Source organism: Halichoeres trimaculatus, unplaced genomic scaffold (genome assembly GCF_033239565.1).
Source record: "Halichoeres trimaculatus isolate MK-OKI-2021-1 unplaced genomic scaffold, fHalTri1.1 fHalTri1_scaffold_4, whole genome shotgun sequence".
Classification (NCBI taxonomy): Eukaryota; Metazoa; Chordata; class Actinopteri; order Labriformes; family Labridae; genus Halichoeres; species Halichoeres trimaculatus.
The window spans coordinates 15,743,126-15,756,533 of NW_027437182.1; the positions used below are offsets into that span (position 1 = coordinate 15,743,126).

The window sequence follows — 13,408 nt, forward strand, 5'->3', positions numbered from 1 at the left end:
TAATTGATAAAAGCATGTCGGCAGTTATATATGTTGTTTCTTTCCTTCATTTATGAGATCAGATAGTTTGGCTTACTGTGAGAAGTGTAGTAGCTCACTCTTCAAATTCTTTTTCATATAAGTCAGCCAACTTTATTTATTAAGTACCACTTCATTATAAATGTTCATTAAAAACGAATATTCTTTATTAAAAAAAAAAAGGCAAGTCCCAGCCGTACTATTTTCTGTGCTAGTTACAAAGTGCCAATAAAGCTTGGGTACCGAGAAGCAGCTCCACATTTTCAGGGATTCAAGGATCCATTAAGGCAAGTGCATTTCAAGACTCAGTGAGAATTCTGCAGTCCACAGTTATTTTTTATCCACCAGGACCTGCCACGAAGGCGCAACCGTACTTTCCATGGCGTAGCATTTCAATAAAGTCATCAGAATATGACTTTCAATACTCGTGGAACAACAACAAACAAAGTTTGGCTAAAGCAGGGAGGGAGCAAGCACATTATGACACTTAGGTCAACAGAGCACAAGTTTGAGCGAATGCTCCGTTAGTAGTTAGTAGTAACAACTAATTTTACTCAGGTACTCAACACAGCTGAGCTCACGCTCAAATACAGAGTAAAAGGAAATATGTCAGATATTACAAAGATAATACTTTTCAGTTCAGAGAGCTCTCATCCACCCATGGTTCCTAGGAGAGTCCCTGTCCTGAAATTCTATTCACTTCGGCAATGAAGGGTGAGATGAGTGAGGAGGAGGTGGAGGAAAGTCTACATATAGTGGATAGATTTGTGATGAAGGGGTTACACCTTTTTGACCCTGTCTAGTCACCAGCAGGGAGGTTTGTGAAGTTTATGCATGTTGGTAATTATTCATATTCTAATGGTCTGTGATATTTTTCTTTTATTTATTAGAATATTCTAGGTTTGCAATTTTCCTTAATGTATCCTAATAAAAGAGGGATGTTTGATGAAGAAAAAAAGTCTAATCAATGTGAAAGTTGATTTTTAAGAGCCTTAATGTCTCACTAATTGAGGCCGTTTGTTCTTGTTATATTTAATTCAAAGTAATAAAATCAGAACCAGGATCTGGTAAAACTGAAACCTCAGTCTGACCTAATCTTGATCCACCGTGAGAAGAGCACTTTGCAGCATTTGGCAAGTTACACTGGCAAGTACAAACTTTCTTTTCAATGTTGGAGCAGGCAGAAACCTCAAGCAGAACCAGACTCAGGTTTAGGAACTATCTGCCTCAACCATGTGTAAAAAGGGATGGAGGGAGATGCAGAAAGTGAGACGAATAGAGACGGAGGCTTACAGTTACTGTGCAATGATAATAGCTAAACTATAAGCACAAGTAAGGGCATCTTGTGTTTTATTAAATTTTGTAGAGCCTATGTTTTTTTCTGTGTTGTCAACATTGTGTACAATAAATCTTTCAACAAAATGTTTGGACCATACTAAGTCTTTCACACCCTAAAGGCGAGGAACTAGAATTACCCGGTTAACATCTTGTTAAAGGTCCTCTGTTTGCTTTCTTTACTCGTTTTTTTACTCCAGGTCTTAAAGAATGTGAAGTACACTAGTGTGTCTTTACATTATGAAGCACTAAAATAAAGTCCCTGCTTAGATTGTACATTTTCTGATCAAATAAGTATTGAATATTGAGTATTTTCTTTGATTATAATTTGATTAAATTTGAATAAGTGATTTAACATGAGTGGGGGGTATAAAACATCTCGCACTGCAGAATTTCAAAGCATCTAATCAGACCCTGTCACAGAGAGAACCATTCATGTTTAGGGAAGCATGTCTTTCAGCTTTCTGATTGAGTTTTATTGAATTCAATCTTTTTTTATTAGTTGATGTGAATACAAGCTAAAAATAATCAGACTATTTTAAGATTAGCTGTTTGCTTTTGACATTAAAAAAAATCGTAAAATGGCTAAAAAAAAATTTGATTCCATTTAAAAAACATTTTTAAAGAAGCTATCCTTGTTTGACAAGTTTTCTTGACAATTTGCAGCTCTGGTTACACAAAAAAAGAGGCTTGTGCAAATAAGTCAGCCAGAAAAGGTGAACAGTGCGCTGAGCCAGTTAGACAGTAGAGACGTTTGTTTAACTGTTGAAGTTATGCGTTTTCCATTGTAGAGCTAAAACTGACGGGATGGCAGAGCTGAAGAAGGCTTGGATCATCTTCACCTGTTTGTCATTGCTTCATGGTAAGAAAGGAAGAATTTTGACAATCTGCTGGGTTAAAACAATGAAAGTAAGGTCGGACTGTTCAAAACTGAAAGATTGAAAGTTGAAAGTGTTCTCGTGCTAATATTTGACAAAAGATACATAGAACTCAAATACCATCTATTTCTAAACAAAATGGATCTTGTGACTGGAAGCAAGAGTTGCAATGAGGTTGGTAACACACTTGTTACTACTGTTTTTGAGCTATGAATGAATGTGCTATTTGTGACAAGATGAAAAAAGAGGTCATTTCTCAGAATCACAGTAAATCAAAGAGCTTAGAACAGGCGTGATTGTTTTTACTTATCAAACTAATAGCTTTAACAACACAGAGCAAGACTTGTGTAATCTGCAGCAAATACGGCTTAGTGCGGCACGTGTCAGAAGGAGTCCACAGGTGTGCAAGCAGCTCTGTGTCGCTGTTTATGCTTTGGGCTAAATGCTAATGATAGCTGACCTTTGTCATTACTTTAATGTCTCTCACTTCGAACTGTCTTGTTGTTTATATTAACAGTATGATAAACAATTTAGATGCTATTCAAATAATTCTACCTAACCTGAGGGATTTTTTATGCACAACACCTTAATTCAATGTGTTAGTGTGCTAATCTTGGAGTGGAGTGTAGAGAGGAAATATCAGATATCCTTTTGAAAATCACAACATTTGGTTTAATGTGAGTACAGATGAACAGGCCATTAACATCTGAAGAAGAGCAGCTTGTTAAAAGGTTGATGACATGTTCTCCTATTCAACACGGTTTACTAAACACGACTAGTCTTACCATTGAGCAAATACCAAAAAATCTTCAAACATTTTGTCTTTGCTCTATCCAAATAAAAATTTTCTCTTTTCCTCCTTGACTCAGGTTTTACTGCATCTTTAAACTGCAGCAGCCCAACACCTGAATCCTTGTTTGATGCACTCGAGAGGGATCTTTTTTCTAAAAAACTACTGCGACCTGTAAAAAGCTTCTCATCAATACTAAATGTGTCTCTTGACATGACGTTGTCAGCAATTCTGGGAGTGGTGAGTCCGAATGGAAATTTCTGCTCATTTAGGTGCTCAACTTTGTCAGCTCAGTAAATTTAATACCTTGTCAATGATCATTAACTTGTCTCATTCCTAGAACGAGAAAGCCCAGTCATTGACAACAATCATATGGCAATCTCAGGTAAGTTAAAGAATGAGAAACTAAATATGTTATTGAAGACTTAATAAAACAGTCATGACATGCGTCCGTGCTTAAAGAGACTTTAATGGACTAGACAGAAAGTTAGACTCCTGTAGTATATTGAAATAAAACCAGTCACAGATTCACTCCAGATCAAAGTGAAAGACAGCTTCAAAATCCAGAAGCAACCTCTTGTCTTACTATCATTTACAATCACAGACTTTAAATAAGGCAGATTTTTACAGCAAAAATGAAGATGTCTACAACCAGGTTAAAAAAACAGTGTAGTGGCTATTTGTCAAACAAAAAAAGGAAGACAAACTAAAAATATAAACTTGGGGAATTACTTTTACAGTCACGATGCACCTTTCCAGTTGGGTCGTACGCAGGTCAAAAGAAAGCTCCACTCAGAAATCCAATTTGCCTCTTTTACTGAGAAGAAACAGTTCACAAACATTTCAACACGTCTTACCTGACACACCCCTACCAATATAGATTTCCTGGGAGGTCACTGCCTGGCACCGTGCTTATTGCCCCCTGGTGTTTACAATGACAAACGCATATGCATGCATCAAACAATCTAATAAAATAGCTCCAACAAACAGTTTGGATCTGGGCATCACATTTCTCCACCTTTTCTCAGATCAAAAAGAAAACAGCCAAGCAGAAAACCAACAAACTGTGCATCAGACAGGTGGATCCAAAAAAACTGAGCTGATTTCACAGTACAGTTATAAATGACTGAGTGATGACAATAGAGAAATAAGTCTCACAAAGGTTTCTATTTCCTGTAGGTGTGGAAAATAGAGGGACTGAGCTGGGATGAGGAGCAATGTGGAACTACAAGAGTCTCTATCCCTCGTGAAAATCTTTGGGTTCCTGACATCCTCATCACAGAGTTGTAAGTAAAAAGTGATTTTCAGCCATCAGCATATTTTGTTTCATTAAGTCAAAAAGAATCACATGTCTGACATCTGTCTTTCAACATTTTATACAGCGGTTGTTAGGATTTTTTCACCGAATACCAATCAATCTTTTGTTTGTCAATGTTGTCAATCAATGTTTTGTTTGTTTTGTCATTTTTATAATTCATTTATTTAGATTTTGATGTTCAAGCGTTTAAGACAAACAAACTCATTTGTGATCTTTTGCCACCAGCATGGATGAAGATGTCTCCCCCCAAACTCCTTTCGTCTACTTGTTCAACACAGGCCATGTGCATGATGATAAGCCGGTTAGAGTGGTCAGCTCTTGCCGCTTACAAATCTACACTTTCCCTTTTGATATCCAAAACTGCACCCTGACCTTTCGGTCCTATATACACTTTGGTAAGAGTGCTTTAAATAAAACACTGCCCAAAATTTAGCTTCATCATATCTATGGTGGGGTCATAAATGAATATTAGGCAGAGTTAATGTTGGGTTTTCACAATTATACTACAAAAGACTTTATACACATTGAGCTATTGTTTTTAACAAATGATCCTTGATTTGGTTGCAGCTGATGACATACAGCTGATTCAGAGAAGAACAGCTGATGAAATCCTGGAGGAGTCCCAAGAAGTGATGAGGACAAAGGGAGAGTGGGAGCTTATTGATATAAAAGCAGACCAAAATCATCTGGAAGTAACTTTGGGAGGCTTCTCTGAAATCAAATTCTACGTAAGTACTTTTACTCTATTCTGTAGTCACATAATAAACACGCGTGTATCTTTTTACTACAACTTAATCAACTTTGGTCAAAAGTATGGGGGGAATATCAATGTTCTTTATTTATAATTGATTTAATTTGTTATTTACTGGTGAGGAAAAAAAAACAACATAAAAAAAGAAAAGATTGTTTACACTATAATGGGGGAATTTCCTGCTTTATTTTTATAAATTATTTATTTCGAAGGCGGACTTGTTTTTGTGGCTCTCATTTTAATAGTGGAAGCATGCAAACAGAACCAAATATGGATCCTTACTGAACACCAAAGATCTGAAATGCCTCTGAAAATGCGCTCTGAGCTGTAAGTTTTAGTGGTAATTTTGAAGACTTGATTAAACCACAAGTCTTTTCCTCTTTTTCTAACCCAAAGATCGTTTTAAGACGCAGACCCCTCCTCTATGTGGTGAACCTCTTGATCCCCAGCTGCTTCCTCATCACAGTAGATGTCTTCAGTTTTTTCCTGCCCTGTGGTAGTGTGGACCGCGGTGCCTTCAAGATGACTCTCATCCTGGGCTACACAGTGTTCCTGCTTATCATGAACGATCTGCTGCCTGTCACTGGAGACACAACACCCCTCATGAGTAGGTGAAACCTAAGCCTGAAAAAGTAAAAGCTGAATCAAAGATCTCTTCTCATTCTTTTCATTCTGTGTTTTCCTGCAGATGTGTTATTCTCCCTCAGCCTTGCACTAATGGTGGCCAGCCTGCTGGAGACAGTTCTTATCACTAATCTGCAGTTCAGCTCCAGTCAGTACAGCGCAGTGCCGAAGTGGCTCAGCATCCTTGTGTTGCAATATCTGGCAAGGTTGGTTTGCCTACCCCCAAAAAAGAAGAGCAACCGCGTCACGGTCTGCCTTCATCCACCCAACAGAGGTACGAAAAGATAATTGCTTCTTTTTAAACTACAGTAAACTACTCCTGGTTGTAAATATTTTATGTGCAACTCATTATAAGAAACTTAAAATCAAAAGCAAAATTAGAATACTGTCTGCAGTTGAAATGTGTTTCCTTGGAAAGATGGCCGTACTCAGCTCTAAGCCGCGTTTCCACCAAACAGAGTTTAGTTCGTCTCGGTACGGCACGCATATTGTGGCGTTTCCAATGACTTACCCCGGGACAGATCCCCCAGTAACCGAGATGAGCCGTCCCAGTTTTTAGGACCCTTTTGTATGGGTGCCAGACTGAACTGATCCACTCTCAGAAAGTGGAGCTAGATCACTGCAGACCGTTGATTGGTCAAAAGAATCATCACTTACCCCGCAACAGTGGCACACAGGCTTCACTGAAACAAAGCTTGATTGCACTTTGTATCTAAGACCTGCATGCCAATCACAGAGAGGGCAAAATGCTGCATGTCTTCCATCTATGCTCTTTGTTTTCTGTGTCGCGTTTTTCTTCTTCATTGCATTTATTAGGGGGAAACATTGAGTCGCACTTCTACGATGTGGCTTTTGGCTTACACGCCCCCTACCACGAGATGGCACTGTTCGGTGTGAAAACACCAACGGGATCAGGCTTAACCGTACCAAACCATGCCAAACCATACTGAACAGAAACAGACAGCTTGGTGGAAATGCAGTTTTAGACATAGGCTTAGGAGCCTGGCCATCAGGAGGGAGCTTGGCGAGCAGCAGCTAATCCTCCTTGACGCCTCCCTCTGGAACTGGTAGGAGACCCCAGATCAGATCCAGAGATAAGAGAATGGACTATCAGAGCCTAGAAGGCCCAAGGATCCCCTATGAGGAGTTAGAAAATGTTTCCAGGGATGTCAGGGTTGACTTGCTTGGACTGCTGCCCCCATGATACAATTGCGAATAAGCAGATGAAGAAAGATGGATGGAGGTTTATCTTTTGCAGATGATCTTGAAAATAAATCAAGATAAACACTCCCAAGCTCCACTTGTGTTTTCCAAAGATGCTTTTTCTATTTCTACTACCCCCTGAGATGTAGTTGGAAGGTCAGTTCGCACAGGCTTTAGCACTATTCTGTAGAATTTACTCGTTTTTGAGAGACGTTTTCTGATAACATAAAACATTCAGCAGGATCCCCAGAGTGTTTCACAACAGAAGGTTGCTAAACTTATCTCATGTTAGTGGCTTTCATCATTATAGTTTGTTGTTCCTGGAGTAGGTTTGTATAAAGTACGAGTCAATAGTTGGCGTATTTACCTACAGGGAAGCTGGTCGGCTCAGCCCCAGTGTATCGAAGCCACGAGAGAACCTGCCCAGATAATAATGCTGTAATTTAGCTTAATTTGAAACACTCTAACCCAACCCCTTGTGTCAGTGTATATAATCTAGTTGTGAATCTTTCAGAATTTCAGAATGTGGTAAAAAAAAACTTTCAAATTTCTCATGCTCTCTAACTCTGATCGTAAATGTTTTACACACCCAGCAATGGATTCAAGTGTCATCTCTGCCAGTGATCTTCAGAGCATCTACGCTGAAAAACCCCCACCAGACCCGGCTCTGGATGAGCTGAAGAAGCTGAGCAGAGACCTCACAGCCATCAGAGTCCAGATTGACAAACATTTTGAAGGGAGCAGCTCTTCACATGAATGGCTGATGATCGGGATTGTCGTGGATCGTTTGCTGTTCGCCATTTACATTGTCTTCATCTCATCCAGTTTTGCTAGCATCATATCTATCTGGATCTGGAACAACTCTGTGGATACTTGATTCACCAGGAGGGCTGAGTCACAGCATCACACTGCTGTTCTAATTCATTAGCCCAAGTCTGAGCAAACAATGAGAAAACCATTATTTCACAGTTTTGCAAAGAGTTCAGGTTTCAGATTAAAAATCTGATTCATTTGATGAGAAGGACTACATAGCTGAGGAAATTTAGGTTTTTATTTGGACAAGACCTTAGCCTCTGCTGTTGAACAGAAATGTAATTTCCAAAAGAAATCACAAGTTTTTGAGTCGCAAATTTAAGTCTAAAATGAGTCTGAGTTGTGATAATATGATAAGCTTTTTTAATTATGTGTTTTATGTCACATTTTATAGCCTGGATTAAAAGCAAAAAGCAGTTACTATAGAGTGCTAACAAGTCTACTTGTTACTGGTTCACAAAGCACCACAGGTGAAGCCCAGTGGAGCAGATAGATTCTCCCAAAGGTGAAGGAAAGGTGTAAAAAAAATAAAATGGAAGAATGATTATCGAAGGTGTCCAACAAGTCCTGTTTTGCCAATGTGTTTATGATCAGTCTGCTCATACCTTTGTTTTGTATGTGTTGCATTTATATTACTTTAAATGTCTTCATGTAGGAAATTTTCTATTTGACCAGTTTGTTTAATTAAAGTTTAAAATCTCTTTTTTTTTAACCATGTTTTTAGAACAAAGGGAATTCAGACACACTTATGGAATAAACTGTGTGCTGTTTTTATTTGTTAAACCACAGTGTCTGTGTTTGTGGGTGAAATGTGTGGAATACAGGTTATGTAAGAGAAGCAGTGCCTGTGAGCTGCTCCACAAAACTTCATGATTTTAAGTTAAGGTAGAGAGATCAGACACTGTGTTTGTGTGTGTGTGTGTGTGTGTGTGTGTGTGTGTGTGTGTGTGTGTGTGTGTGTGTGTGTGTGTGTGTGTGTGTGTGTGTGTGTGTGTGTGAGTGTGTGCGTGTGTGTGTGCGTGTGTGTGTGTGTGTGTCCCGCTAAGCCTGTAGACTGTCTGTGCTCTGGACTCAGTTGTACTGTTGGTTTGTTGGTCGTGCAGAACATTAGTTTCATCAGAGACATTCAGGATGACTCCAAGTCAACAGAGAATCAGCATAATCACAGGTTTACTTCTCATCACAGGTAATTTTACCTTCCTTGAAAAAACATTTCAAGATTGTGTAGTATTGTTCCCATTTTTTAATCCAGGCTAAGCAGGTGTGTATTTTTCTTTATGCCTTTAAGACTTTATGGGAGTGATTGTAGAAGGTGATGCTGTCTGTTCCAGGTTTAAATAAGGCAAACATGTACTTCTATGAATCAAATAACAACAGGGTTTTTTTTTATTTATCCATCCACTTTGTGTAACATTTTAAGAGAAGTGTGTGAAGTTAACTGTATTATCCACACTTTCATCTTGTTAGAGACACTGCAACATTATGCTTATATGACTTAACCAATTTATTGTGGCATGTTTAATTTCAATAAGTATTTGTTATTTAAAAGCACAATAATCTGTTTTTTATTAGCCAGTTAAATATTATAATGTTAACTTAAAACTTAATTTATTTGCAATTTCTTTGATCTATGTCTTCAATTTCTTTGATCTATGTCTTCAATTTCTTTGATCTATGTCTTCAGTGAATTAATGTTTACTAACTTTAAAGAGATAAATGTGAACGTTGTGGCTTTTGTTTCACTAAGCCAATCTGCAGCCAACCTGCATATCGTAAAGTACATTTTCTTCAACAGTTAGTTGGGCTGAAGATTCAGAAAACAGTTTTAAAAGTGTAGTTTAAGAAAGCAGCTTTGAGTGAGTTTCAGTAATTTTAAATGCTTCTTTTAACAGTGTCTTTGTGTCAGAGTAAACTGTCCTGTAAAGATGGGCACAGCGGTCCTACGTACAAGTCCATGCAGGATGTTTTTGATCTGAAATCCTTCAGACCCGCAGTGAATCTCAGTAATCCCACCATCGCAAACATATCCTTTACCCTGTATGCTGTCCTTGGTGTGGTGAGTGATCTTAGGAAATACTGAGAGAAACTTAAAACGGATTCAATGTAAACTCCAATTCATAAACTGTTGTGTACTTTATTTTAGAATGAGAAAACACAAATTCTCACAACCTTCTTGTGGTTAAGACTGGTAAGTTCATCAATTAAAAAACAATCTCTTAAAACTCTTCATTAATGAAATGATTAGTGGCTTATGTTGTATTAACAAAATGTCATGGAGGGTGAGTGTTTTTTAACACAGTGAATCTTTCTTGGTGAATTACTGCAGTACTGGCACCATGAGTTCCTCGTATGGGAACCTGATGAGTGTGATGGAGTCACCAGGATTTCTCTCCCTGTGAAGAAGCTCTGGTCCCCAGACATCATTGTGTATGAGTTGTAAGTCCTGCTGCAGAAGGTTGTTTTCTTTTATATTAATGGCTTCCCAAGGTTTGTTAACTGAAACAAATTTTTACGGTCTGATAGGCGTCTTATTACAGGTCCCATATTGTGCTCCTTTTCTGCAGTTTAATATGGATCATTGATGTCTTCATGAAATGTCAGTAACATGATTTGGTCCAAAAAGCCAATAAATCAAGCACAGCAGCATTGTTTCCAGGCTCTCATAGCCCCTCTGTTCAGAACGCTCTGATTTAGTGGGCGTGACCTTCATATGTAAATGAGCCACTGCTGATACCGCCCTGCTCTTCCGCGTCACTGAGAGCGGCGTCACAAGCTCCGAGTGCACAATGTTTAGAAAACAGCAAAGCTTGTTTACTGTAACATTTCAGGCTAAAACAAAACAGGCTAACCGCAGCTAAAGTTAGCATCCTGAAGCTAACACAGAGACAGGGGGGGCACTGAGGAAAAGCTCTTACATCTGCTCCACAGCACACAGCATTTAAAATACTCACATTTCCAGGGTCCAAGGTTTGTTGGCGGATGGTTGGTAATGCGCCTGGATTCAGGACCAGTCTGTTGGCTAGCCCTCTGTTGTACTGTCCAGAGTTGAAAAAGCAGTTGGCTGTGAAGTGACTAGCACACACACGCACAGTTTTACTGGGTGTAGCTGGCACATTTCCTTGATAAATGAACTCTAGCAACTTAGTCTTGTCTCCCTCCGAGATATGAAGCTTGAGCATGGAACTATGTGGCTGTTTACAGCCAACAACAGCGCAGTGCTTCAGCTTTGGCATTCTGAACAGCAGCGGGGAGGGGAGTGGGCGGGGAAGGGGTTCAGGGGTATCTGCTCCGGTGGACTAATCAGGTCAGACTTGCTCCTGATTGGTCAAAAAAGGGAATCGCTGACGTCGGCAATTCCCGGAAATTCCAAACAGCTCATTTTAGGTCAAGATTTTAAATTCACAAGCACTACTAAGCACAGGTTTGGTCATTAGATATCACATTTTGTGGGCTGGGAGGAAAGCCAAAGACCCACAAATTTCACTAAAAGACTTAAAGTGATTTTTGCATAATATGGGACTTTTAATGCTTCCCACCAACTAACCCACAGTGAGCAATAACTGCATGAATAAAAGGGGGGCTTGTGCAATCTGAAAGTGTCTATAGTACTTTTTTTAATTTGTATAACTTTATGCTGGACTCTCCTCTTCTAACCCCTCCAGTGTGGATGATGATGTTTCCCAAGCGTGTCCCTATGTGTACGTGAACCACACTGGTCACATCCGCTGGGACAGAATGCTTCGGCTTGTCTCTGCCTGCAACCTGGAGATCTTCAGTTTTCCATTTGATGTGCAGAATTGCACATTTACATTTGGCTCCTACATGCACACCAGTGAGGAAAAGATCTGCCTTAAATATCAGTTGTCAAATGAACACTTTTAACTGAGTGGATTCCTGCATTTAGAAAAGCTTACATTGTGGTTGGTTCCCCTCTCTAGTTGTGTTTTTCTCCTTCACAGTACGAGACGTGAGGGTCAGCCCGGCTCTGACATTCACAGAGATGTCTCGTAATTCAAAGCGTTACCTGGAGGCCAGTGGAGAGTGGGAGCTGGTGGACATACTGGGGGAGACTTCTATCCTCCAGTTCGGGATTGACGAATGGGACATCATCACCTTCTGGGTGAGAGTTTAAATTTTTTTGGCAGTGATCTATTAAAAAGGAAGTAAAAGAAACTTTTAAACAATTTCTTACTTGAGTTGACGGCTTGTAACAATAGCTTGATTAGCACAAAAAGAGGAAACCAGAGATACTCCTCCCCTTAAATTCTGTAGAAGCACATTAAGTTTTTCAACTCTAAACTTTGTTTCTCTCACATTTTTTTTGGCAGACTAAAACTTTTTTTGAGCTTCGGATGTTTATATAATGTTCTAAGTTTCTTTATCATTTCTAGGTTTCAGTAAAGGGGTTGTGTATTAAAAAATTGATCAACTTTAGGGTGACAGTATTCCCAGTTGAACCGATAAAAAGACATTCAAACAGATTGTCATTGCTACTTTTGAACTTTGCAGCGCTTCTTCTGACTGTTTCACCAGGTGGTCATAAAGCGGCGTCCAGTCCTCTACGTAGTCAACCTGCTGATCCCCAGCTCATTCCTCATGCTCATTGACATCCTCTCCTTCTACCTGCCGCCTCACAGCGTCGACCGCGCCTCCTTCAAAATGACCCTTATCCTTGGCTACACCGTATTTCTGCTGATCATGAACGACCTGTTGCCTAGCACAGCCAACGGCACACCCATCATAGGTCAGAGAGGGTAACATGTAGGAGTTATATTAGCTGAGTGTTGACGTTTCCTCAGATAAATGTGGTCATTGGTGAAGTCATAAATAAGTACATCTGCTTTTGGGCCATCTGTGTATTCATTTCACAGTTAGTGGCACATTTTAGATGAAAAAAAGGAAAGAAAGGTTATTTGTTTGCATCTACTTTAGTATATAAAAATGTCTTTTGTTCTTTAATCTAGGAATCTATTTCTCTGTGTGTCTGGCCCTCATGGTGATCAGTCTACTGGAAACAGTCATCATCACCAATGTCCTCCATAACAACTCCATGAAATATCGTGAGGTTCCAAACTGGGTCAGGGTGGTTGTCCTCAAACACATCGCCACCCTCATTTGCTACAGGTGGCCCGAGGATATCCAGCCCCCTTCTACGTGGCATAAGAGTAGACCTGACAGCTCAGAGTGCAGTCCTCCAGGCCCCTGGATCATCCAGCCAGCCAACCAGGCTCCTGCACAAAATCCAACCAACGGAGGTGTTCAAACTGATCAATTAGGATAAATATCTGTCTGGAAACAATGTTGGTGATCACATTCTTACTTTTACTTTTAACTCTGACTTCCTCCTGCCAGGTACAGCATCGCTGCCTGAACTCCAACAGATCTGTCAGTACCTGGGCGACCTCCGTGCACACCTCACCTCACTGCAGAAAGAGAGTGAGCTGCAGGACCAGTGGTGTCATGTGGGATACGTCCTGGACTTCCTGCTTTTCCGCATCTATCTGCTTCTCATCTCTTGCTACGCCCTGGTGATCATCTCTATGTGGTGTATCTGGATCAGCCAGTAGTTTCGTGACATGGGCCAGATGTAAACAAGGGCCGGGCAGCTGAGTCACACAGTGGTAGAATAATAAAATGAAAATTTATTTGTATAGCTACAAGTTCCTACATAGTCTCTG

At 39.8% G+C, this 13,408-nt stretch overlaps 2 protein-coding genes across 2 annotated transcripts; both read left to right on the forward strand.

Moving 5' to 3' along the window:
- Positions 1–2,160: 2,160 nt before the first annotated feature.
- LOC141788805 (5-hydroxytryptamine receptor 3A-like) lies at positions 2,161–7,794 on the forward strand. Its single transcript, XM_074667882.1, has 9 exons — positions 2,161–2,215; positions 3,101–3,261; positions 3,362–3,406; positions 4,201–4,307; positions 4,565–4,734; positions 4,907–5,067; positions 5,487–5,697; positions 5,779–5,988; positions 7,511–7,794. The coding sequence occupies exons 1-9, from the start codon at positions 2,161–2,163 to the stop codon at positions 7,792–7,794; spliced, it is 1,404 nt and encodes a 467-aa protein (XP_074523983.1).
- Positions 7,795–8,879: 1,085 nt separating this feature from the next.
- Positions 8,880–13,297, forward strand: LOC141789312 (5-hydroxytryptamine receptor 3A). Its single transcript, XM_074668690.1, has 9 exons — positions 8,880–8,916; positions 9,623–9,786; positions 9,874–9,918; positions 10,057–10,166; positions 11,393–11,562; positions 11,690–11,850; positions 12,264–12,474; positions 12,695–12,985; positions 13,083–13,297. Exons 2-9 carry the CDS (start codon positions 9,685–9,687, stop codon positions 13,295–13,297), a joined length of 1,305 nt encoding a protein of 434 aa, XP_074524791.1. The 5' UTR covers positions 8,880–8,916; positions 9,623–9,684.
- The last annotated feature ends 111 nt before the right edge of the window (positions 13,298–13,408 follow it).